A 24,788-nucleotide genomic window follows, 5' to 3' on the forward strand; every position below is an offset into this window, starting at 1 on the left:
GCTCTTTCCCATCCGTCTTTCTTCCCTGTCATTTTTTTCCTTCCTTACCATCCCTGCATCTATAACTAATATTCCAGGCATTGCTCTAGGAACGGGGGATAAACTCAATCATAAGAACAGACACAGTTCTTCCTTTCAAGAATTTTCATTCTAGTAAGAGGATATGAATGACAACCAAGTTAACAAATAAATAAGACCATGACAGAGATCTATCAGTTTTGTCAAGAAGTGTAAACTGTTGATGTTCATATAAGGCTGCTCTTAGAAAATGTCATTTGATCTTAAATATAGCTAAAGAAATGCATTTCCATGAAGGAATAGTGAGTGTAAAATCTTGAGGTCTGATAAAGTCTGAATAGCAAGAAACCTGGTGCATTGACTATGAGTAAATGTGCTTACCAGTAGAGGTAGGAGATAATTTAAAGACAGCAATATGAAGGGCTATGGAGATCTTATATGTAGCTTATGTTCTTTTTTAGGTACAAAGAAAAATTATAGATGAGATTCATATGCAGCAGATCCATCCATTGATTCAATCAAAACATATTTTGCAGGCTTACTCAATCTAGACTTGCTTTCCTTGGTGCAAAGGATATGGTAGTAAAGGGAACAGGTTTTATCCTCATGTAACTTATACTTTAGTGAGGCAAGTAAAAAAACATGACAGTATACTAGATAGAGATGTGTGATCTTAAAAAAATCAAGGCAATATAAGAAGATAGTAATGAGAGGGGAGTAGGGATTTTACACAGAGATTACTCAACAAGATGCATTCAGCATGTGACACCTATGCAGAGACTTTGATGAATAATATAAGATGCCAAAGACCTGGAAGAGAAGTTTCAGGAAGGATGAAAATGTACAAAGTTCTAGAGTAAACCCAACGTGGTATATTTAAGGAATAGCAGAGTCTTGTGATAGATTGAGGGCAAGAGAATTAGGCCAGGCTAAATTTGCATGAACCTTATAAGAATATTGAAGTTGACTGTGAGAAAGACAAGGATGAGATCTGATTTAAGGTTGAGAAGACCAGTCCACCTGCTGGGAAAATGAAATATAATTAGATAAGAATGTGGGAGCAGAGATACTAATTGGTCTACTGGAGTTGTCCAGATGAGAGTTGTTGATGGTGTGGAAAAGAACTGTAGGAAGTGGATGATGTTGAGAAATTGGTAGAACCAGGATCTTGCTGAGGGGTTACATGCAAAGAATGAGTTAGCGGGAAGAAAACAGCATGGCTCCTACTTTTTGATATGATAAACTGGGAGAATAGTTGTCCTGTTGAATTAAGATTGAGGAGATTGAATATATCTGATTTCCTGGAGAACAGTGGAAGCTTTAAGAATTCATGTACACTGTCCAAGTTCATATAGTTTGGATGAAGCACAGATAAGATTCAAAGCCAAGACTAACCAAACTGTCTTGCAATGCAATTATGGAAGGTTCATCACATTAACCAAGTCCACAATTAAAATTTAGCAGATACGCCTAAAATTCCATGCTGGAGTTTGGAGAAAACATCATTGGTATCACATATATGACCACCCAAGTAAACAAACTTTAAATCAGAAAAGTACATTCCTCCAGTGACCATAGGGATTCCATGTCTTACCTGGGGCCTGGCTAGCAAGCTCATACTCATAAACAGATGGACAGGTGGTAGTGTTCCCCAGGCTCCTTGTAGAACTGGGATTTTCCTGGTTCTTCCCGCCAGGTTGAGAAAGTGAAAAAGCAGGTTCTCCAAAGTCAGCAAGTGTTTTTGTCTGGGCTATCAAATGCTTCTGGGAGTGGAGCGTATGGGGTCCTTTCGTTTTCATCCTTATCTGAGGTTCCTTTGGAGTAAGTTCCATGGCTTTTTGCCTTGCTGCATAAAAGGCTTTACTTCCACAACTGGAAAGAGGAAAAGAGGATGCCATCTCACTTTTCTGTGATGAAACCTTCTCCCAGTTTCGGAGTTTATCTCTGAAGCTACTGGCCACCATTGCTTTCTTCTCATCAGTTAAACCAGCACTCAGTTTTTCCAAATCTAGCAACACAGAAACCTTCTGGGAGTTTCCTGCTGAACACACTGTACACTTTCCCAGAGGTTCTGGGTTATTCACATCCTTCGGAATTTCACTCATCTTGGTTAACAGAATTTGTTGGGGTTTGAGAGTCTGGGAATCCCCACTGGAATAAGACGGTGACAGTTCTTTGTGGTTGTCTGAGAAGAGATTTCCATTAGTCAAGACCTCAGTTGGCTGTGTACTTCTTTCATTCTTTTGAGAAGTACCTGCTGGGAATTGAGTAGGTCTCAGCAGAGATGGAGCATCACAATTTTGAAATTTGGCCTGAAGTTCCTTGAAGTTGTTTATCCTTTCCTAAAGAATGAAAGGAAAAGGAGTATTTCATTATTACAGGGGGAAAAAAAGCTGACTCCACAGGATGTGTTAAAGGGTTAGTGTACTGCAATTGCTAACCCACTGGGCATTCTTAGTCACTAATGCTATTGGGTATGTGAAGTGGAATAAAAGCAAATCACTCCTCTTTAAAATACTGCAAATATATTGAATTTTCTCACAACATACACAGAACACTTACACTTATCCTCAACAGTTGCTGAGAAACCGAATGACAAAAACTTTTGATGGCTTTTCCAAGCTTCATAAAGGACACTTGATAAAGCTGGGGACAGTTAGCTCAGAAGATGGTAGCCAATATCACTACATGTTGATCAAACAGGGGCATTTATAACTTTCCTGGAAAACTTGTACTATCCAGCATTCTCATTTTGGTTATGTATTCTTATTCCATAAGCTGTACTAGACTTAAGCTACTTGTTAACTTGTTTCTTACACTGCAAGCCCTCCTCTCCCTCAAGACCACCACTGGGGTTGACAGGCAGAGCTAGTGTCTTCCTGTTCCCTTGGTGTTTCCCTGGGCTATTCCTATCTTGGCAGTTGAACAAAACATTCTGAAATGAAGAAAAACAAACAAACAAGCTAGGTAGTCCCATGTTCAAATTGCAAGTGCTGTATTATCTAAACAAACTCTGGGAAACCTCATCACACCTCTAAGTGCAGTTGTATCACAAAAATAAGCTGCCAAGTGGCTGCATTAGGGTCACTACATAGAATGTATCAATCATATTGCCTGACAAAGAGATGGTTCATGATAAATACAGGCTACAAGGTACTAGATGATACTCTTGCCTTTTTAGCTCCCCTTGAGAAATTAGATCCTTCCTTTTAAATTGATCTGAAGCCCAGTACATGAAAGTTAGAATGGCACCTCAAGCCTTCAGGCTGCAGAAATGATGTACCTAGCACTGTACAGTGATGTGGTTGGTGGTCCAGCCAGGCAAATTGAGGCCACACTGCTGTTCAAAACTGTTTCTGTGCTTTTCTCTTCTGTGCCACTACAGCCCCCTTAGTTTTGTAAGAGGTTCTTCTCACACAAGAGGTGAGAGGACATTTAACAGCACTATTTCAAAAAAGTGAGAAGTTCAGTTCTGTCCTGGTCATGCGACATATTTTAATTTCTTGTACACAGACTATCTCCATGAGATTGGTTTCTAACTCTACCAGCTGAAAGAATGTAGGGTGACCTTTTTCTCATTGTTTATAGTTGACCCACAGCTGTACGCTGAGGTTTAGGTAGCGAAGGGAATTGAATAGGAAGCATGAGCCAGGTGTCTGGGAACACACACACTCTCTCTCTCTCTCTCTCTCTCTCTCTCTCTCTCTCTCTCTCTCTCACACACACACACACACAGTATACATCTGCAGCTCACTCTACAAATTGCTTATGCTTTAACCAACAGATAAGTTAATCCAAGGAGGCTTGTTTCTTCCTGTGTGGTGGAAGTAAGCATAGGGCATGGAGATGTGGGTGTGAAATCCAAAAACCCAGTTTAGCTATTGTCTAGTTAGATGCCTTGGGTGATCTTCTTCACTTCTAAACTATGTTTCCTAACTTACACTTCTCACGGTAGGTCAGAGTTCCTTCAGAATCAATGAAACAGCAGATGTGCATCCCTCAAATTTTAATTGCTGTAAAACTCACATAACAAAACGTTTTATTATAACCATTTTGAATGTATAGTTCAGTATAATGTAGATTCATAATGTTGAATAATCAACTCCAGAACTCTTCTTTTACAAAAGAAAACTGCTTATAACCACATGTCTCTTTGAATTTTGCTACTCTAGGGACTCCATGTAAGCAGTGTCAGGCAGCATTTGTCTTGTGACTGGCTTGTTCCGCTCAGCAGAAAGGCCACAGTTTTATCCCTGTTACAGCATGTGTTAAAACGCCTTCCTCTTTAAAGCTGAATAATATGCATTGTAGGTATTTAACACATTCTGCTAATGCATTCAGCTGTTGATGGACAGTTGAGTTGCTTCTGCATTTTAACTGTTTTGAATGATGCTACTATGAATAGAGGTGTGCAAATACCCGACACCCTGATTTCAATTCATTTGAGCTTGTTCCAAGAAATGGAATTGCTAGATCCTTTGGTAATTCTATTTTTAGTGCTTTGAGAAAATTTCATACTGTTTTCCATGGCAACTATCATTTTGCATTTTTACTACTCGATGCACATGGGTTCCAATGTCACCACATCCTCCTCTACATTTAGTTTTTTACAATAGCCATCACAATGATTGTGAATGTAAGTGGTTTATATATTTAAAGAAATGTAATGATTCTTTCTAGATCTTATTATCTGAAACCACATAAATTCCAAAGTTACTGCTTTATAGGTTTAAGTCTCTGTAAGATTAATTAAACAAAGAGTATATGGGAAAGGGAAGCATGGATTGTTTATGTCCAAAATCAAGCAGTTGTGTGAAAATCACTGCATCAAGAGGAAGTAAATCTAACTCAACATGGCTCATCCCTCTTTCACTGCATGTCAAGTGTATGTTTTCTAGGCAAAACTCCTTTTTACAGTGTTGAGTTCTGAACTTATAAATCATATTCTTACATTAAGAGAGACGTAAGTCAAGCAAATACACAAGAAATACTAGAGACAGATGCTACATCTCATAAAGCAGTCATGCAATGGTGACTGGGTGCCTACAACTGATTTCCAGAGCTATGGCAGATACATAATGCCTTCCTCTGGGATCATTTATGAACCAAATTAGAGTTTAGCCTGAATGGTCTCTAAGGGCTCTTCTAACGCTAACCTGTAGATTTTGTTTTCTGTGCTTTTGATAGGAAATTAGTATGATGTATTTTTAAACTAGCCCCCACATAGTGGTAGTTCAGGCTACAGGGTATGAGACAAAGTGCAAGAGGATGCGTTGGGAGGTAGCCAAGGGGGCTCCAGGATGAAACCCTGCTCTCCTCTTCTGGAACCACAGTCTGTCTTCAAATCCTATGGAGCTTCAATTTCATCAGCATCAGAGGTGGCCCTTTCATGCCGTTGCCACTGCTTTCCTATCTTCCTCATATCTTATTTGCAATCACCACCTTAGTGTCTCAGTTGTACCTGTAAGTACCTTAAGAAGCCAGGGCTCAGCCTTTCAGGCGATGACTCCTGAGTCTGCTGGTAAAGAAACTGTTCCTAATCCTTCACTCAGTCTCTGGTGTCTGCTTGAGGGAAGTGGAGGTTTCCCACCTCAGTTTATTGTAACAATTTTTCTACCTAGAAACTAGAAAATTACTGCTTACCAAAATCCAACATGTATCACTTCCAGATATTTATTAGTGGCCTACTGTGTGCAATGAAATAGGGTTACAAAGTCAAAGAAGTCCCTGAGTTGTTGGCATTCACAAGAGCTAAGAAATTCATCATTACTGAACATTTATTTATTTTATTGGAAAGGCAGGTTTACAGAGAGAAGGAGAGACAGAAATATCTTCTGTCTGCTGCTTTACTCCCAAAGTGGCTGTGACAGCCGGAGCTGAGTCAATCTGAAGCCAGGAGCCAGAAATCTCTTCTGGGTCTCCCATGTGGGTACAGGGTCCTAAGGTTTTGAGCCCTAATCTACTGCTTTCCCAGGTCACAAGCAGGGAGCTGAATGAAAAGTGGAGCAACTGAGACATGAACCAGTCCCTATATGGGATCCCACTGCACACAAGGCAAGGAGTTAACCACTAGGCCACTAGGCTACTAGGCCAAAGCCAAGCAATTCCTCATTACTGAAATCCCAATGTTAGGAGGCAAAGTTGAAGAAAGTAGGCTTCTGAGGGTACTCAAGCCTAGTGTTCAGAGTGGCACAAGCTACTGATGAGCGTACCCCTATTTAGCTACATACAATTTCTAACCAGTCCCCTCCACTCTTCCTACACCTTCTTGTGTCCTGACTGGCTCATCAACCCTTCTGAGCAAACAGTCCCTCCACATGGAGCCAGGAATACTCGGAACTCTGTTTGCCAGGTGCTGCTTCAGGTGGAATTCTGCCATGCAGAGATGCCCCTGGGAGACACAGAGACATAGGAATGTAGACACTGTTGAGGGAGGAGAGCTTCTTTTAGGGAACAGCAATAGTAGAATTTCCCATGCTATGCAGTGGAGAACACAAACAAGGTGTTCCCATCAGAATAATCTCCTGTAGATACTGAACTTCTCCCTTAGCTGATAACATACAAGTAGCTCTCCAGTCTTGGAAATTTCCAGAATAACCTAGAATAAATCTTTTTATTCAAAGTGGTAATAGATTTGGCACCAAAAAACCCCTGATACACCCATTCTAACTATTCTTTATAGCACTTGTTAAAACCCAGCATATTGCAGATCTCCTTCACTTGAAAAAGGAACTCTTCTGAATAGGTGCTCTGTTCATATTCCAGTATTTGTTCACTGCTTAGTGTCAGTGGCTGGAAGTATACTTGGTACACTTTGGATGCTCAGAACAAATTTGGCAAAAACGTGACTCCTGGATTCATGAGACTTCCAGGATCTCTGTAAGACAGAGACAGCATCTTACTTATCTTGGTGTCACCACTGTTAGCTGTATGGCTCACAAAATGTACAGTGAATAAATGAATAGTGAAATTACAAATGCCAGCAGATCCATATAACACATGACACTAACTGCAGAACTTCCCTTGCATATTTGTTAAGGCAGTTTAAAATGCCCATAGAAATAAACCATTGAATTAATCACTAAGATGTCAGATGACAGTCCTGAAAATAGTTCTGGAAAACAGCCTGGGTACTTCTGATCTGGATTGGGCAAGCTTCAGATGCTTCATCTAGGCAGCACAGGCCAAAAGAGTCACAGAGATATTGTGGAAACAACCCAAGATAAAAAAAAAAAAAAAAAAAAAAACAGTGGTGTCTGCTAAACAGAGGGGTTTATCTTTTGATATGGAAACCAAGGAGGCAGCAGGAACTAATCTGGAAAAACAAAGGCAATCCTGTGTCAAAAAAACAGGGAGCAGGTACAAGCCAGAAACTTGGTTCTTTAGGTGTGGCCCTTCTTTCACATGAGGGGATTTCATATGAGTGGATTAATAAAATAATACTTTTAAAAAGACTCAACAGATTTCTCTCCTTTTTGTTTTATATGCATAGTGAATAGTAACAAACATAGGCCAATACCTACATGATATCACTGCATGCCAGGCACTGGTTTAGCATTTCCTACATGCTTAAACCCAGTATATATCCAGCATACACACAAGGATATTGAGGAACTAACACCTAAGTCTCATCCAAGATCACAGCACCAAAGGGTGGAACCTAAGTAATCTGGTTTCAAAGCCTGAGTTCTGTCTTGTACTCCTCCACCCCAAACATTTGCTTTGAGAGGCCAGAAACTCTTTGAGCTTACATTTTTTAAGTGACATGCTAATGGCTGATCATATGAACATAAACGTTGTTTTATTAGTTTCTCTGCTGATTTCAGAGAATTGATAATTGTATTATTTCTATTCTCCTCATCCATTTCACCAGCTCTTACCCTGCTATGTCAGCTAACCTCCACATTAACCTTACAAGGAAGATGGTGTTACCATTTCACTCTATAGGTGGGCTAGAGGTAACAGATAAACAGAGAGTAAGTCATTTTCTCCAGTTTACATGCTTGGAAGTGGTATTGGAATTTGCATCCAAGCCTTTGTAACTTCAGGAATGCTTTTAACTATTCTATTAATAAATCTTATGTACAAATTTAGCTCTACTTTATGACTCTTCTGCTACTTCATGGCCCATTTTGTGGATGTCACATTTATTTTAGAAATTTTGTAACAAGAAACAACATTACAACACAGTGGGTTAAGCCATCACTTGCAATGCTGGCCTTCAAATCATAATGCCAGTTCAAATTCCAACTGTTGTGCTTCCAATCTAGCTTCCCGATAGCGTACTTGGGAAAGCAGCACATGATATCCCATGGATTGTGCTCCCGCTGCCCACATGAACAACTAGCATGGAGTTCTTTGTTCTTGGCTTTTGTTTGATGCAGAACCGGCTGGGGTGGCTTTTTGGGGGAGCAAACCAAAGAGATGCCAGTGATTGACGTTCAGTCTCTCTCGACCCCACTCCTTATCTGTTTCCTCCCTTCCTACTTCCCTCTACCTCTTCCTCAACTATTCTACCTTCAGAATAAATTAAATTTTTAAAAATTATTCTTTAAATTTGATTTACATTTTTTACTAATGTAAAGAGAACAACTTTATGTAGTTCATAAATATAATGCCAAGAATGTAATGATACTTTGCTTCCTCTGTCTCTCCATCCCATTTCTTTTCGTTTTTAATTTTTAGTGGTATGTTTGAGACAGTTACAGAGAGCCAGGGAGAGACAGAGACACTGAGAGATTTTTTCCTCTGCTGGTTCACTCTCCACATGGCCACACAGTCATGCTGGGCCAGGCTGAAGCCAGGAAATTCTCCTGCGTCTCCCCAGCACTTAGGCATCTTCTGCTGCTTTCCAGGGCAGGTTAGCAGAGTTGGATCAAAACTGGAGCAGCCCTTGTGGAATGTTGTTATTGCAGGAAGTACTTAGCCAGCTACTCCATTAACACCAGCTCTTCTTTTTAATTTTTGTGATTATATTTTTAATTTATTTCATGATCAAGGGCTTAATGCTCCGTAAAAAAATTTCAACAAGTAGAAAGACCATTGTTCAGAAAGATTATAGGCAACAACTATAAATGGTAATTAGGTGCAAAGATGCTAATTTCACTTATCTATATTAAAATATATTATATTCTCTCTGTATATTACAAATTGGAGAAAACATGTGATATTTGTCTTTTGGGGTCTGGCTTATTTTACTAAGTTACTAATGATCTCCTGTTTCATCCATTTCATTATGAAAGTCAGGATTTAATTCTTTATATGACTGAGTAGTATTCCATCATGTCTCTCTCCTTCTCTCTCTGTTTATGTGTGTGTTTACATACATACATACAACATATTCTTCATCCAGTATGCAGCTGATGGACATCTAGTATTGTTCCATGTCATACCTATTGTGAATTGAACTGATATAAAATATAGGGGTACAGGTAACTCTTCCATGTCCTTATTTCCTTTTGGTATATTCCTAGTATTTGGATGGCTGAGTCTCAAGGAAGATCTATTTTTAATTTTTTGAGGAATCATTATGTTGTCCTCCATTATGGTTGTACAGAAATAACAGGCCTGACATGAGGGACTCCATGTTGAGCTGGATTTCATCGCAAGTGAAATTCCCATCTTAGGAGTTTCATCTCTGACCTGTGAGACTAACCTGGTCGAGAAAGCCACTTCCTGCTTGACAAGCACACTCAAACCCCTGGCTAGGCTATTCAAGCATGACTGGGAGAAAAATGAGTTTCACCTGATACAGCAACAAAGGCTTGCAGAGTTAGTGATTAGTAATTTTTTATCCCTGAGATAGTTGTGCATTAGCTCAGTGTATTAGCTCAGTCCCCCTGAACCCCTCCTGGTTTGTTATTTTTTTGCCTTTATAATCACTGCTGTTCTGTAGTTCAGGGGCCAGAGGTCTTTAGGGCATGAGTCCATTCTCCATTGCTGGCAATAAAGGACTTTGACATTCTAATCAGTGTGTGGTGCTCCAGTTTACATTTTGACCAACAATGTTTTAGGGTACTTTTTCCTTCACTTTCTCACCAGCATTTGTTAGTTTTTGGTTTTGGATAATAGTCACTGTAACTAGGGTGAAGCAATATCTCATTGTGATTTGTGATTCTGAGCACACACACACACATGCCACAAAATGTAACTGTAATTGTTCTATTGAAATAAAAACAAAAACTTTCCAGAAACTAATTTACATTTGTCCATCTAGTTTTTTGCTATTTATACTGAGATGAGAAAATTATTGTAGTTATTAAAATCTTTAAGTAAGCTATATAAGTTTATTGTGACCATGTATCTTGAGTTTTCAAGATAGTTTTCATTTAATATATAAGGTGATATAAAAAAATCAAATAACAAAATTTTAAAAATCGAATTCAATGATATTTACCTTCAGAATAAAATTACAAGTGGGAAAAAAAATCAGGCTCTGATCTCTGGTTTCTAGCACATTGTAGAGTGCTAGACTCTTCCTGGTTTCCTCTATGCCATGGCTCGCTGGGCTGACATCCATCACACCCCACTGGAAACTGAATAGTGGCTCAGGGTATGAAAGTCCTCAGAAAAATACAGACAGCTAGATCTAAGAGGAGAAACTCCTGTTTTGAGACTTTGACGCTGGGAGAAAGCAACTCAACCCAAGTCTCCCATATGACTGACAGTGCCCAGCTGCTTGACGTACCACCTGCTGTACCGCAGGAATGCACATTAGTGGGAGGCAGGAACTAAGAGCAGACAGAAACTAAAACCAGGCACTTGGATAGGAAGGGTAGCAACTCAGCAGATATCTTAGCTGTTATACCAAGTACCTGCCTCTTAACTCATACTTCTTCAGTGCAATGTTAATAAATTTTTGAATTTTGCGAATCATAGAATATTGTCTTCCTTGGGAAGAAACAAAGGCATGATGAATGACTTTGGTTTATCACAAATCTGCACACTCCTTTGTTAGTAAATGAATGCAGCAGTCTTGAGGCATAGCTAAACTCTAAATTCAAAGTGCAAAGGCAGCAGGATTAAAGAAATCGAGTCCAGAAAGAAAAGTAGTGATAGCTGTCAAATCCTAACTAGGATAGAACGAAAGGAAAGCCAATGGAAATTATCATCTGAATTACCCTCCACAAATAAAAGGGCTCTGGTTCAAGCTATGCTACCACAATAAACCTTAATAATGTTGCAACAGGCTGTATTCCTGGCACCAGGACCCAGGTGCTCTAGGAGGGGTTAAGAACAACAGTAGGTCCGTATCATTTGAAATACTGCTCCTGTACACTCTGTGTAGGAGTTTCTAAATAGACACAGGCTGGAAGGTTTAAAAACTTCTGCTATGAATACATGAAAACCACTCATTGTACCCCATCACCACTCTCTCATTACCCGTTAGTTCAAACAGTTATTTTGATCTTCATAATAAGTACAAATAACAGTCCCAGCCATAATAGACATCTGACCTTGATCAAGGTAAATGTCCTGTGTTTGTAAATCGGGGCTAATATTTGCAGTGCTCACTCACTCACTCCATGGAGCTACTGTAAGGCTTGGGTCAAGGGCTACAAAGCCTGGGGGGGTGTCTGACTCTTGGGCTGTGCTCCTAGTAAGACTCTACCCATCAAGTTGCAAACACATGTGCCAGATGCTAAAGAAGAAGCCAAATAGCTCTTGCAGTGCCACCAGCAGAATGCATCCTTCTCCTGCCAGGACACTGCCCATTGCAGACACAGACAACCTGATGAATCCCATGATCCCAATACAAAAACTGTACCTCTACCATCACACACCCTTACATTAGCACTAAAGATGACTGGGCCTTCAATCCTAAATAGTAGGCAACAGTGAATCAATGACTCGCCTTCACCTAAAACATCAGTACATCCTTGATAACAGCGATCGTCATCAGGGAGCCACACTGGTTCTATCACACACAGCTTACCCTGCACAGACATCCAGGGTTGAATTCATGTCTCAACCCTTCCCCACCTCCCCTGCATTTCCTCTGAGCTCTCTGGAAACTCTATCATTAATCAGAAAAAGTCTCCCCATCACCAGTCTCCTCTGTGAACATGCTCCTCTAAGCACCTTTTTTCAAAATATGTATTCTGATTTGAAAGCCAAACTTGTTGAAAGAGGAGAGAGGAAAGATGAGAGAATATTCTGTTTACTGGTTTACTTACTAAATGACAGCAATGGCTAGAGCTGGAACAGGCTGAAAACAGCAGCCAGGAGCTTCTTCTAGATATTCCATGTGGGTGCAGAGATTCAAGAACTTGGGCTGTCCTCCACTGCTTTGCAAGACCATTGATAGGAAGCTGGTTCAACAGTGGAGCCACTGGGATTCAAACTTTTACTCATATGGGATGTGGTGCAACAGATGAAGGCTTACTGTACTACGACATGGTATTTCCCAATCCCACACACATTTTGCTCTGACTGGTATCTCTTCTGAGGATGCAAACCCCTGATGCTGTGTATGACTTTTTGTTCTGCACTCATCTCCTGATCCAAGAGGTGAGATACAGGGTTTTCTTAACTCCTCGTTTCTGGTTCAAGATAATTTCTCCCTTCTTTGAAACACCAACTCCTACACAGAGTGTGCCAAACAAAAACTATGGTGTCTTACTGAGGCCGTCTGCAATATTCCTGGCCACATTCCTTCATTTATTTAAGATTTTAGCAGTAGGCTCACCTCTTTCCAATGCCAGTAGGACCTATATAATCTTTCCAACTTTCTTGCCTCCTTGGACACAAACTGTCTTGACTTTACCCATTCAAATACCCCAACTCTAGCAATTCTCTGGCCTCATGGACTTCAATACTTTTTCTCTGCTTATACTCCCCTCATGTCTTCATTTTCTTGTACGAGAAAATCTTCAAAAAAATTCATGCAACGTGCAGATTATTTTAAAAATCCATCATTAGTTTTGACATAAACTTACACCAAATAAATTTTACTTTAAATTCAATTTTTCCAAAAACCCTTTTGAAGTTTCTTTATAGGTTTCAGGAACAATTACTAAAATGACCCTCTGGGAAATATATCAACTCTCCTCCTTCATTTCTGTTTCATTTCCTGTGCCTCAATAAAAGACATAATAAAGTATCAAGAACTATTTCTGGTTAACTTTCTTCCTATTCTTAATTTGTACCTGAGGCAGGATTAAATCCCAGGTGGCTTTTTCCTACCTTGCTGTGTGTAGGAGCTGAAATTATCTACTGGAGGAGGAACTTGCAGTAACTTGGAGGTCAAGTTTTGGAATTAAGATTTTATTCAGTGGTCACTGGTGATCCTGAAAAAGTTATGGACTGGGGAACGATGCACTGGGTAACCTCTATTTCTCCAAGTCTCATCCAAAGCCCTCTTCTCCTCCACCAGCTAATCTTCTGGAATAGGTCACTGCTTATTTCTAGCTAGATGTTATTACATCCTAATTTATCATTGATGGAGGCCATGCAGTAGGTGTGTATAACACGAAGGTGTGAAGAGAACAGCTCCCTGACTGGCAGGGCCCGGGGAGCTACCAGCTGCTTAGCAGGGCTAAGTGGATTCATCTCTGACCACCTTGACGCAGTTTTCACTCCCCCTCGCATGGACTCTCAACCACCCCACTATGTAATCTATTGAGGCATTGTCTGCCCCTGTGAGATGGCTTTTACAACCAACATGAGCTTAAGAGTTAATGTTACTGAGGATGTCCTGGTGAGTGGGCCTTTAACTACACAAAGGAGTATAATTAAGTCTGTGCTGTTTACCCATTGCCATAAAATCTGGCCCAGATATTCATCATGCTTTCTGGGGAATGGCTTGATAAGAGGAACCCTAAAAGTTATCCTGTTACTGTGACCCTAAAGGTCATTCTGCTATGACAAAGAATATAGTTACTATGACCCTAAAGGCCATACTGCTATGACGAAGAATATAGCTACTGTAACCCTGAAGCCTATCCTGCTAAGGCAAAAAATATAGTTACTGTGGTCTTAAAGGTTAGCCTGTCCTTGCAATTCTTTAGAATATAGAAAATGTAGCTGTTTTAGTTGTTTTCATAAATTTTTAGCTAGAGGAAATATAGGGTGATTTCACTAACATCATAAAGAGATATTTTTGATTATTATTTGATCACTTATGAAGTTGTAGAGCCTGCAGTTGTAGAGGAATGTAATGTTTATAACTTTTTGTTTTAGATCTTCATGTTTTTTCTCTCTTGATGTATTTCTCCCATTTAGTGATAGATAAGTTGTAGAACAAGAATTGTATTAGGAGTGTATTACTGCATAAGATGTGTTGTCTACTGAAAAACTCTTGGTTGCAACGTTGGAATGGATAATGCCTTGCCTAATACTGAAACAATTTGTAGAATTGTCTTTGGAAACACTCGCTCATCCATTGTAGAGTTGAAACTTAAATAGAGTAACTTAGCTCATTGCTAACTGCAATTCTTTCCGCCGTTTTTACCCTTGCTTTACTTGTTTGGTTAACAAACTGTGAGCTTACAGACCTATGGCCAACTAATGTCAATAATCCTGATCCCCATAGAACAAGGCCCCAGACCTTTTAACTCATACAAGATAGGGGTCTGGTTGATACAGATGGCGCCTAGGTTATAGCCCAGACCTGAGAGCAGATGAAGACTGGCAAGCCAAGATAAGCAAGGAATGTGGAATCCTTCCTCAATCATTTCTCAAGAAGTTGTAAATTGTGCCCCCCTGAAGCTATGTTAATATGCCCCTAAGAAAAAACTTTGTACTGCTTCTGTATAAATAAAGCAGACAGCTTTCTCGCTTGGTCCACTACGATCAAGGAATCTGGTGGTCCGTCTCCTTCTTTCTCTCTTCACGCCTCATCCACGCACCCTTCCCGAGTTCCGAACCTCGGCTGGAGCTGGACTCCGGCATATCATTTTTGCTCATTAGTTTGTATCCTCAAATAAGTTTCATCTTTTTCATGGCACAAATATATCTTTTTCTTTGCTGTATTTTCAGCTGATGACTAAAATCAGTTATACTGAACAATTCAAAAGGCCAGAGAGCATCACTGAATGAAGGCAGTATTAAACAATTAGCCACCCAAAATTCCATGTATGTTATCAATAAGATTACAGTGAAATGAATTCATTTGGCCTAGTTCTTCTAGAGAATTCTTCCCTAAGGAAATGAGATTACCATACAGGTGGGTTTTCATTGGAGAAAGGGGACTATGAAGACACTGGAGGCTAAAGGAAGACATAAACAATAGTACAGAGATGGACAGACATAATATTTTCAAGTGAAGAGATTTGAGGAGCCAAATATAGAGTGAGGAGGGTAGGAGCAAGCAGGCAATTTCTCTTCCTCAAGGCCATTCTTACTGAGGATGTCTAATCACCTGAAGAGGCAATAAAGAATCTCTGTTTCCTGTGTATGGTGATTATAAACAGATTCTCTGGCGCAGAAAGCTTTTGTTGGATTAATGTTATATCATATTGCCTCCTTCTGGTCTATGTCTGCCTATGTTCCTCTCTTCCTGAAGGATGTTCAGTACATCCATCGCCAATTATAGAGCCATCAGAACTTTCATCCAAGAATCCCAAGGTGGATTTGGCACAGCACATCTCTCCAGAGTTCCACATGAAAGTAGTGGTCAGCCCATCTTAGAGTCCTGCCTCCTCGTTTTCCTGTTCACCACTACTCACTTATTGATTTTTGGAAAATCACTAAGATTCCTTCAGACTTCATTTTGGCAGATACAAAGCAATAATAGTGTAGGCTTCCAATCATGCAAGTTCTTGGGTCAGATATATTTTGGCATTGAAAAATGTTCTGGTTTAGGAAAGTGCTGGATTATAAAGTCTGTATCTATAAACCCTAGTGTGTTCTGAGGCAGCATGCTGCAATCAAAGATGTTAACCTTTCTGTAATAGGACATATTCATGCTCATCTGATGTGCAATAGAGATTATAAATTGTCTCATGTTGGTTAAAGTAGGTTTTAAAGTAAAAGAAAAAATCTTTAAAAGTTGGTGATTTTTTTCAGGAAACATTAGATATTGGAATTGTGGGGACAGGATCATGGATTTGTTCCTATCCATTTCCTAGGAATATTTTAAAACTTAGTGTCGAAGGAAGGAAGGAAGGAAGGAAGAAAGGAAGGAAGGAAGGAAGGAAGGAAACAAGGAAGGAAGGAAGGAAGGAGAGGGGAGAGAAAGGTAAGGAAAGAGGGAACAGGGAAGGAAGGAAAGGAAGGAAGGAAGGAAGGAATAGAGAGAAAAAGAAAGTCCTATCTCGTGGCATAAAGGCAGCTGCATGATTAACCTCTAAACCAACAGGGAAACTTCTACTTAGATTTTTTTGTAATTGTTTGCTAACTAGTAATCCAGTCTCACCCAAGCATTCTTCAGGGTTCTACTGGCTCAGTTCAGATCATGTGATGCCATTTATGAAAAACTGGCAATGTTTCATAGTTGCAACAACGAAGGTATGTGTTTCTCTACCATTACACTTGTTGCAGCCACACAGTCCTGCACCTCTTCTAACATGAAGCAGGGTTTGACTATACCAGTAAATAGGCCAAGGAACAGCGTTCACCTAGCATCTGGGATATCTGTGTTAGATATTTACTATCCAAATTCTGCTCATCATTCTAGGCAGAGTTCAGATGCTTCCAGTGATCAGCTTATTCAGAACTTAACTTGTCCCTTTCAGATAACTTCTAGCAATGAATATCAATTCTAGCTGTACACGGGGTTTCTAAGCCTGCCCCAGTGAAATACAATGTCACTGGAAGCCTGCCCCCATGAAATGCAATATCATGAGATTCCACATTTTATGAATCACCTTGAAGTATTACTTTGAAACCACTTCAGGACCTGGACCAAGAAAGAGATTCAGGGATACATTTGACAGCTTTTAATCTGTAATCTCTTATAGTCTCATGCCCCTACTTTTCTTGTCCTACTATAAGTACTCAAAGTAGATAGATGCTTTATCTTGCCCATGTTCTATGGACATTGCTAGGGTAGGTAGAGAAGCATTTATGTCTTTTGTAGAAACCACAGGTTCAAGCATGAGTGACTCTTAGTACACAACAAATATTTTTCTTTTTTTTATTATGTTTTATTTTACTATTAGTAGGAGTCCTCCATATTGTCTACCCACTAGCTGCCAACCCCAAGCTCTAGCTTAGGGCAATTAGAGCAGGTCTCTACAGGGTTCCCAGCTCCCCAGGGCTTCCAGGGTGCACCTTTGCTACTGGTAGGTCTTGCCCTCTCCACTTCCTCCTGACCTGCCCCACCCGACTCTGGCTCCCCAGCTGCCCTCACTCCCGGGGCGAATCCTCTCCCTCATTCGGGTTGCTGACCTCCACCCAAAGCCCCTGTTCTACAGAGCTCGGTCCACACTGTGATGACACCCACGTCCACGAGCACTTGGCTCTGGCTTGCATGGGCCGCTAGGACAACATTACAACTGAGAGGGAGTGAAATGCAGTATGCTGGAACCGGGAAGTAGCAGTACTGGACGCAGCTACGCAGAGCAGGAAGCCGGTGCCATCGTCACAGCAACAAGAGTACTGTTAACAAACGGGGCTTTCGGGGCAGACGCGGCCGGGGTTGCACAGACGAGGCAAGTCCTCGGACCATCTCCATGACACTGCCACCAACAGCAATGGCAGCCCACAGGGCCCTTCCGGTCCAAAGTCAGTATCAAATCTGGACTCGGCTCAGCGGGGCGACTCCTCTTGAACAGGGGTGCCACCCAACAAGAGACGCAGTTGCGATATTAATTCTGGTAAACCAGAGGCCACTACCCCACAAGAGGAAAACCCTCCCTCCTCTGTCCGCCGAACCTTTAGGGCTGATTAAAACCCTACTTGGACCCCTCACCGCCTTGCAGCGGTGGTCTTGGCATGCTTGGTCCTCGTTCTCGGGTCCGGCCTGGCTGGGCCGCTCCCCAATCCAGAAAACAGTATTATTATTTCAACCCCAAACAGCCTGTATCTCATGCAATAAGACGTTGTGAAGTAACCAATGAACCAACAATCGATATGAGTCAGATTGCTTATGATCTACATTAAGAAATGTAAAACCTAATAAATTTGTAAGGCCCTATGATACTTGGATATGGGGAGGGAGAGCAGAGAAATCTTACACCACCCCAGTAGGTGTGAGGAAGACGGGAGAAAGCTTACCCAGCAGGATCATAACTGGTAACTCAGAGACAGCAGACTCGAGTCAGCATTAGACAATAGCAAAACTACAAAGACATGTGGGGGGAATCAGGAGCAATCCTAACAACCTCTTAACAGGAGGTCATACGCATAGAGCAGGGGGGCGACCCCAGAGTGGAAAAGGGGGACAGGAGGAGGCTTTTATCCCAACCCTGAAGACTCCCGGAGCCTCACCAAGGACTTTCAGTACGACCACCAAGGACTACATCCCTACTGCCAAGGAGACCATGGGGGAAAAGGAGTGCCTTCAGAGGCCAAGAACTCTGAGGTCACCCATCCCCATTTGGACCTACAATGTGGGATGGAAGAAGCCCGATTCCTGCCTTGCAGGATCCAGGGTCATCAGAACGACAACCAGGATCCCTGAGCGGTCCGCAGAAACAGAAGAACAGTAAACTTCCTTCGGAACTAGAGAGAGGATCTTTCTCTGGCCCTTGCCTGTTTCCAACTTTGGGTCCCCACCCTCTTTTGTAAGGACCATCAGGATTGCTCCAGAAACCCCTCATAAGAAACAAACATATGAACAAACAAACTAGAATAGACAGAGAACAACTAGGAATGCTTAGAAACAGAAAGGAAGCTGTCAGCCCAGCCAGGATGCACTTATAACTCACTGGGTGGGACACAAAGATCAGTTACTCCTCTCTGGGGTGATAAAGATTTCTCTGCACACCCCTCCCAAAAACATTCACCTAAACTGTTGACATTGGTCCTGTTAAAGTTATAGAGTTAGACTACCCAAAAAACAACCAGGTTTAGCAAAATCATGCTTCAATGCTATAAAATGCTAAATACTAACATTGAAATAGACAAGAGACAGCTGAATAGCAATCTATAGCCATTTTAAGGTATATGGAACATGGTTGAATATAAACCAAAATTGAAATGTCTATGAGGAAGTCACAGGTTTCGGTCAAGAACCTGCATTTCCCTAGTAACATATTGGTTAATCAATACCACGTCAATTAATGCCATAATGTTGTAAATGGTTGTAAATATTATGTTGGGTTTTTTACTTGATTGGGATGATACTCTGCTGGTTCTACCTTCAGACCAGAGATGGTCTCACCAAGAAGCCATGGAACTTACCAGGACAATAAGATGCTGGACTTTATGATTGGTCAAAACCTCCAATGAAAGAATCTCAACTGAATTTGAACTATGGAAATGCAACAAGGAGGAGCAATCCGCTGGGGGGGGGGGTTGGGGAGGGGCGGGGGGGAATTCCAATGCATAAAAAAAATGTATCACATAATGCAATGAAATTAATAAATAAATTAATTAAGTTAAAAAAAAACCCTACTCTTTCTTCCAGGCCACTACCTCCCGTGCGGACTCCGGCCCAGCCGGGCTGTGGGCGCCCCGGCTCTGGGAACGCAGAGGGCACCGAGCCGCAGGGAGCACGCCCCTCAGCTGCCCACGCACCCCGCGCCAGGAGGCCGCGGCCCACCAGCCAGCGACCCCGGACCGGCCACCCTGCTCTGCCTCGTGTGCCCTCCACACCTGGCAACAAATATTTTTCAAACTAACACTGAATGAAGTGAACGGATAGGTGTCAGGAGTGATGACCTTGAATGAAGATGCTGGTTTTTTTCTTTTTAAGCTTTCTTAGACACCTGTAAATGAATCGCATTCCAATGATGCATCTAAAATGCAATCATGTCAGTCTGTTCTTTAAAACCCTTCAGTGGCACTCAGTGATCTTTAGGATAAATAATACCCCTTACCTGGATACCTAAGATGCTCTCTATTCTGCCCCCAGTGACATCACCTGCTTCATTCCCTACTACTCACAGCTTTCTCTAACTCAGCCCTCTAATAAGACTGCACTTGCCTTTGCACATAGGTTCATGCTATTCCCTCTGCCTAGATTGTCCTTCTGCATATATTTTTCTGGCCAAATATTGTTATATTCTGAGATTTGACAGAACTATCAGTCCCTTCCAGAAGCCTCTTCCTGGGTTGAGCTGATAGTAGCGGTTTCAAGGTTTTATAGCAGCCTTTGCTTGTCTCTGTTTCCGGTTAGCTAATCTTACTAGGGAAATCTATGCCTGTACCTGCTCCACTCACACTCTCAGGCCCTCAGATACATGGGCAGGATTGCATTTTGTTGTTGTTGTTGTTTTTGGGATTCTAAAAGGCTTCAGTCACTCTGCCCAAGCACACAGAGTAAGTAGATAGATAGCATACACTTTTTTTAATCAACCTGAACTACTTAGAAAACATTTATGCATTTATGCATTTGTGTATGCATTTATGGAGATAGATGAAAATGAGAAGTAATTCTGGATAAACTAAATGAAAGATGTCTTAAAATTCTTATGCTATGTCTTTTTATGTGATTCCATTTCTCAGTATTGCAGGCATATAGCACATGTGTATACTACCTTACTTTTGTACTGCTTACAAGAGACTTCTGAGGTGTGCTATTCAAGAAGAGAAACACACACACACACACACACGCACACACTAGAGATTGCTGCAGCTTACTCAGGCCACATATCTACTGAGTGGTTGAACTGCATTTGGAACCCAGCAATGATGCCAAAGCTTGCCATGCAAGTGAACGCTGCGCTGCAAAAGGCCTCTTCTGCCATGACAAGATGCCACTCCTTCCTCAGATTCACCCAACAATTGTTTGTTGCATGCCTACTCTGTAAAACACACATGAACAAGACACATGTGTGTTTCCCTGCCAGTGTTCCTACTCTTATTGGGTAGATGGACACATCATCAAAAGCTAACAGCAACCCCTTGTGACTTCAGGGAGGGTCCAGTACCAGAGACAGAGGAGGAAAACCTGGTCGGGTTTGGGAAGGAAGGAGGATTTCCAGGAAAAGGTGAGGTAGGAGAGAACAAATGGGTTGTTGGAGTTATAAAAGACTATGGGCATTATAGGTCAAGGAAGCAGCATTTAAATGACCTGAACCCTGAAAGGGCTGGCCAGCTGTGAGTTTGCAGAACAGGGAGTCTGGTTTAATAGAGAGATGAGGCAGGGTGAGAAATGGGGTTAGATCTCATTCCATCGTTAAAACAGAACTTGCCAACATGAAACGCGCATTCCTACGCTTCAGGAGGCCTTCACAAAGGACAGCAATGATTCAATGACAGTGATGATGATTTAATCACATTGACCACATGATTGAAACATGACAGAGTGAAACCCAGATTCCCTCAGTCACGACGCGGGCTTACACAGAAACTGTCAAGCAAAGTGAAGAACTAAGCAGCACCTGTTGATTACAAAGTTCATTGTTAGGAAGTCAGTCAATGAGTTGAGGCAGTGAGTTTCATGTTGATTGTAGGTTCCAAAAGGCTGTCTAACTACATTTTGTGATGGGGCAACAGCTTTAGAGGGGAAATTGGGCCACAGATACTAAGATCAAATTGCAGATTGCAGCATAGGGACTCAAATTAACAGTTTGGGCACTAGAACCTCAAATCAGAATTTATGATTTCCAGAAATAGACCAGATCCTCAAATCACCCAATTTCCAGCTGTACCTTTCCAATTACCTACCCCACATTCATTTGACTTTGCAACCTGGAGCAAGTCAGGGAAACTTTTCTCCCAACCGCCTGCCAGGGAGTTGGAAAAACTGACCACAGAGCATCCTTATTGGAAAGGTTTCTTACTCTCCATGCTGCCCCCTAATAACCCAGACAAGACAGCCACTCATACCCTTGGGTTTATGGCAGTTTTATATAAAGGCAGTTTACTGGATGCTAGAAAAAGAAGAATTGAATAACCTCTTTGAGCCATGTTAGTACTTTCACCTTCAGCATATGGTATAAATTCCTCAGCCAATGTGACCATTTTAGCCTCTTAATTTGTTTTTTTATACTGGAATCCCAGCTGTATGAACAAACAGGGAAAGAAATCAAAGACATCATTCTCCAGGCAACTGGGTTGGATTTTACAGGTGTTAGATGTTTTCGTTTTAGGCAAAAGAAAGCAGCTGCAGTTTGATTTTCTTTTTAATAACCCCCTTTCCAATAATAAGCAAGGACAATCGTTTTCAAGACCCAGGAGCCAATTATCTTTTCATCATGATTATCATAATCATATTGTATCGTATCATCCCCCTATCAACAAATGAGCTTGTATCTATGCAACCATTGCTTCTTTTTCATCCAATAAGCTGGCAAAGCATATATTTTCATCTCCATTCTATAGATAAGGAGATAGAGGCATTTTAACTTAAGGATTAAATAGCCTGTTGTGGACTGTAACGTCAGGTAATCTTTTAGACTGTGGCTTTTTCATTTTTAGTTAGGTATCTCAGGACTTCACTTTCCTGTTTTCTGTTTCAATAAAGACAGCAATAATAGCATTTATTATGTGTCTAATGAACTTAGACAGTCCCAGTTTAATTCTTATCACAGTGCCTGGTAGAGAGTGCATTTTCTAGACAGTCTCAGTTGTTGTTTTTGATGTTGTCACAGTTTGTATCATTATTAAGAGGCAAGTTTTGACTGAATAATGATGTCTAATTCTAAAGCTCAAGATATTTTTCTGACACCACATTGTGTTAGGCTATTTTCAGAGATTGTTTGATTTACTCTTCTACTAGGTTGTGACAGAGAAGTGATCAAGTTCATTTCGCTGTTGAGGATGCTTGCCTGAGCTAGAAGAGCTATTAAATTGCTGAGGAAAGCTATGATCTTGATGCCTCGGCCTTTTTTTTTTTTTTAACACACTAGCACAGCCATAATTTTGGGCTCAAAGTGGTTGAAGCAGGCAGGCCAAGGTGCTTTGAGAGGCCCTTTACTAGAGAATTTCTTGCTAACTGAGAACTGAAGTTTGAATAGTCATCATGCTTTTTAAAAACATATTCTGCCAAACCACTCATTAAACTTCTTTACTCAAGGAACTATCTAAGTTGGAGTTTCCTGTGAGAAAAGTTTATAACATCAGTGAGTTTACCCACTGTACCTGACAAAGACTCCTAGTATTGACCTCTGATTTCTTTCTCCTTGGCAAAGTGGCCAACTGTTCGTGTTTGGAGGTTGGGGGAGCAACAACACATTCTGAGACCTAGTTGTGTCCTGGAAAAGAGGTGTTGGTGGTCCTCAGCAGGTTACCACGTCCTAATGACTTTTGACAGAAATGAAGTAGCAGACATTGTGGCACAGTGGGTCAAGCCACCACCTGTGACACTAGCATGCCAGTAACCAGTTCAAATCACCTGTTCCATTTTTGATCCAGTTCCATACTAATGTACCTGGGTTGGCAGGGGGTGATGATCCATGCGCTTGAGTCCCTGCTACCCACATGTGCAATCCAGACTGAGTTCTGTCATCTAGCTGGGTTTGAGGGTGGCCACATTACATGTTCTCTCAGCTTGTGACAAAGAGAGGATTATTTACAACACAAATTTAGCTAATGCTCAATGCTCGGCAAATTCTGGCTTTCCCACCTCTACAGCACTATCTCAGATCTCTATTTCCCTATTTACTGATGAGTAAATTGGGGACACAATTACTCAAATCCAGGAGTTAAGCCAGGTGTTAACAGCGGTTCTGGGCTTAGCACAAGGAATGTCACAATATAATGTTTTGATGGACTGTTGTGCTATGGATAAAGAGAGTTATGATGAGGAAGAGGAAGAAAATGGGGAAGAGGAGGAAGTGGAGAAGTAAAGGGACAACCATGATCATCATGGTCATGACCATCATCATCATTTGAAAAGGATTGTGTGATGGGGAGCACAGCTTCAATAAACATTTACACTTAAAATTGACTTCAGGATTTCAGAGGAACAAAGCTATTAATCAGGTCTGATAAGGGGCATTTCAGTTTCTAATAACAGAAACTTTCACTTTTGGCTTCCCTCTACTATGTTCAGTAACATGAATTCCCATGAGCTTCCTTTCACTTTCACTCCAATCTCCCCTTTCAGTTCTACAGTTTTGAAATTATCCTGTGCCGTTACTTTCTTTGTCCAATGCCTCTCTGTCTCAACTCGGCCTCAGACTAGCCAATTTTGCTGCTCTGCATAGGCTCAATCCACCTGTGCGTCTCCTACTTCCTCCTGAAGGCTCCTGTATATCAATAAAATTTGGAAAATACCAAGACAGATGTTAGCAAGAAAAAAAATTGAGAAAGGTAACCAGTTGCAGAGATGGCTGTAAATTGTTCTTCTGGGTGCTAGGTCAGATTTTTGTTAAAGACACAAGCTTGGAGCAAACAGCCAAAGTAACTGATAGAAACGATGAGGAAGACTCTACTGCCTAAAATGTATGACTTACCAGAACATTAAGATGTCTGTGTTTAGACAAGATGAAGTAATAAAACTTTAATGTCATGTGATGCTGGCAACAAAGAAAACAAAATTACAGATAGTTGCCTAGCCTTGAGAGGAAACAAATGGGAACTGGGAGTGCAATGATCAAATATTCTGACTGCCAGGTTGTATGAGTTTTGGAGTCCTAAGAACGAGGTGTAAGCTTTTCAGTCACTGACACACAATGTCGGAGTCAAACAACCCAAGACTGGCATGTCTACTAGGCCAGACTGAAATTTTGGAGAACTGCTTAGTTTTCTAAAAGGGCAATCTGCTCATCTGTAAA

The 24,788-nt window shown here is 41.1% G+C and overlaps 1 protein-coding gene across 1 annotated transcript in view; it reads right to left on the reverse strand.

Moving 5' to 3' along the window:
• The window catches only part of FYB2 (FYN binding protein 2), a 103,039-nt gene that overhangs the window by 67,556 nt on the left and 10,695 nt on the right, over window positions 1–24,788 (reverse strand). The window contains exon 2 of the mRNA XM_058680832.1: window positions 1,613–2,360. Coding sequence (XP_058536815.1) covers window positions 1,613–2,360 — 748 coding nt within the window. The remainder of the gene's footprint in view (window positions 1–1,612; window positions 2,361–24,788) is intronic.

The sequence above is a fragment of the Ochotona princeps genome, chromosome 2, assembly GCF_030435755.1.
Source record: "Ochotona princeps isolate mOchPri1 chromosome 2, mOchPri1.hap1, whole genome shotgun sequence".
Classification (NCBI taxonomy): Eukaryota; Metazoa; Chordata; class Mammalia; order Lagomorpha; family Ochotonidae; genus Ochotona; species Ochotona princeps.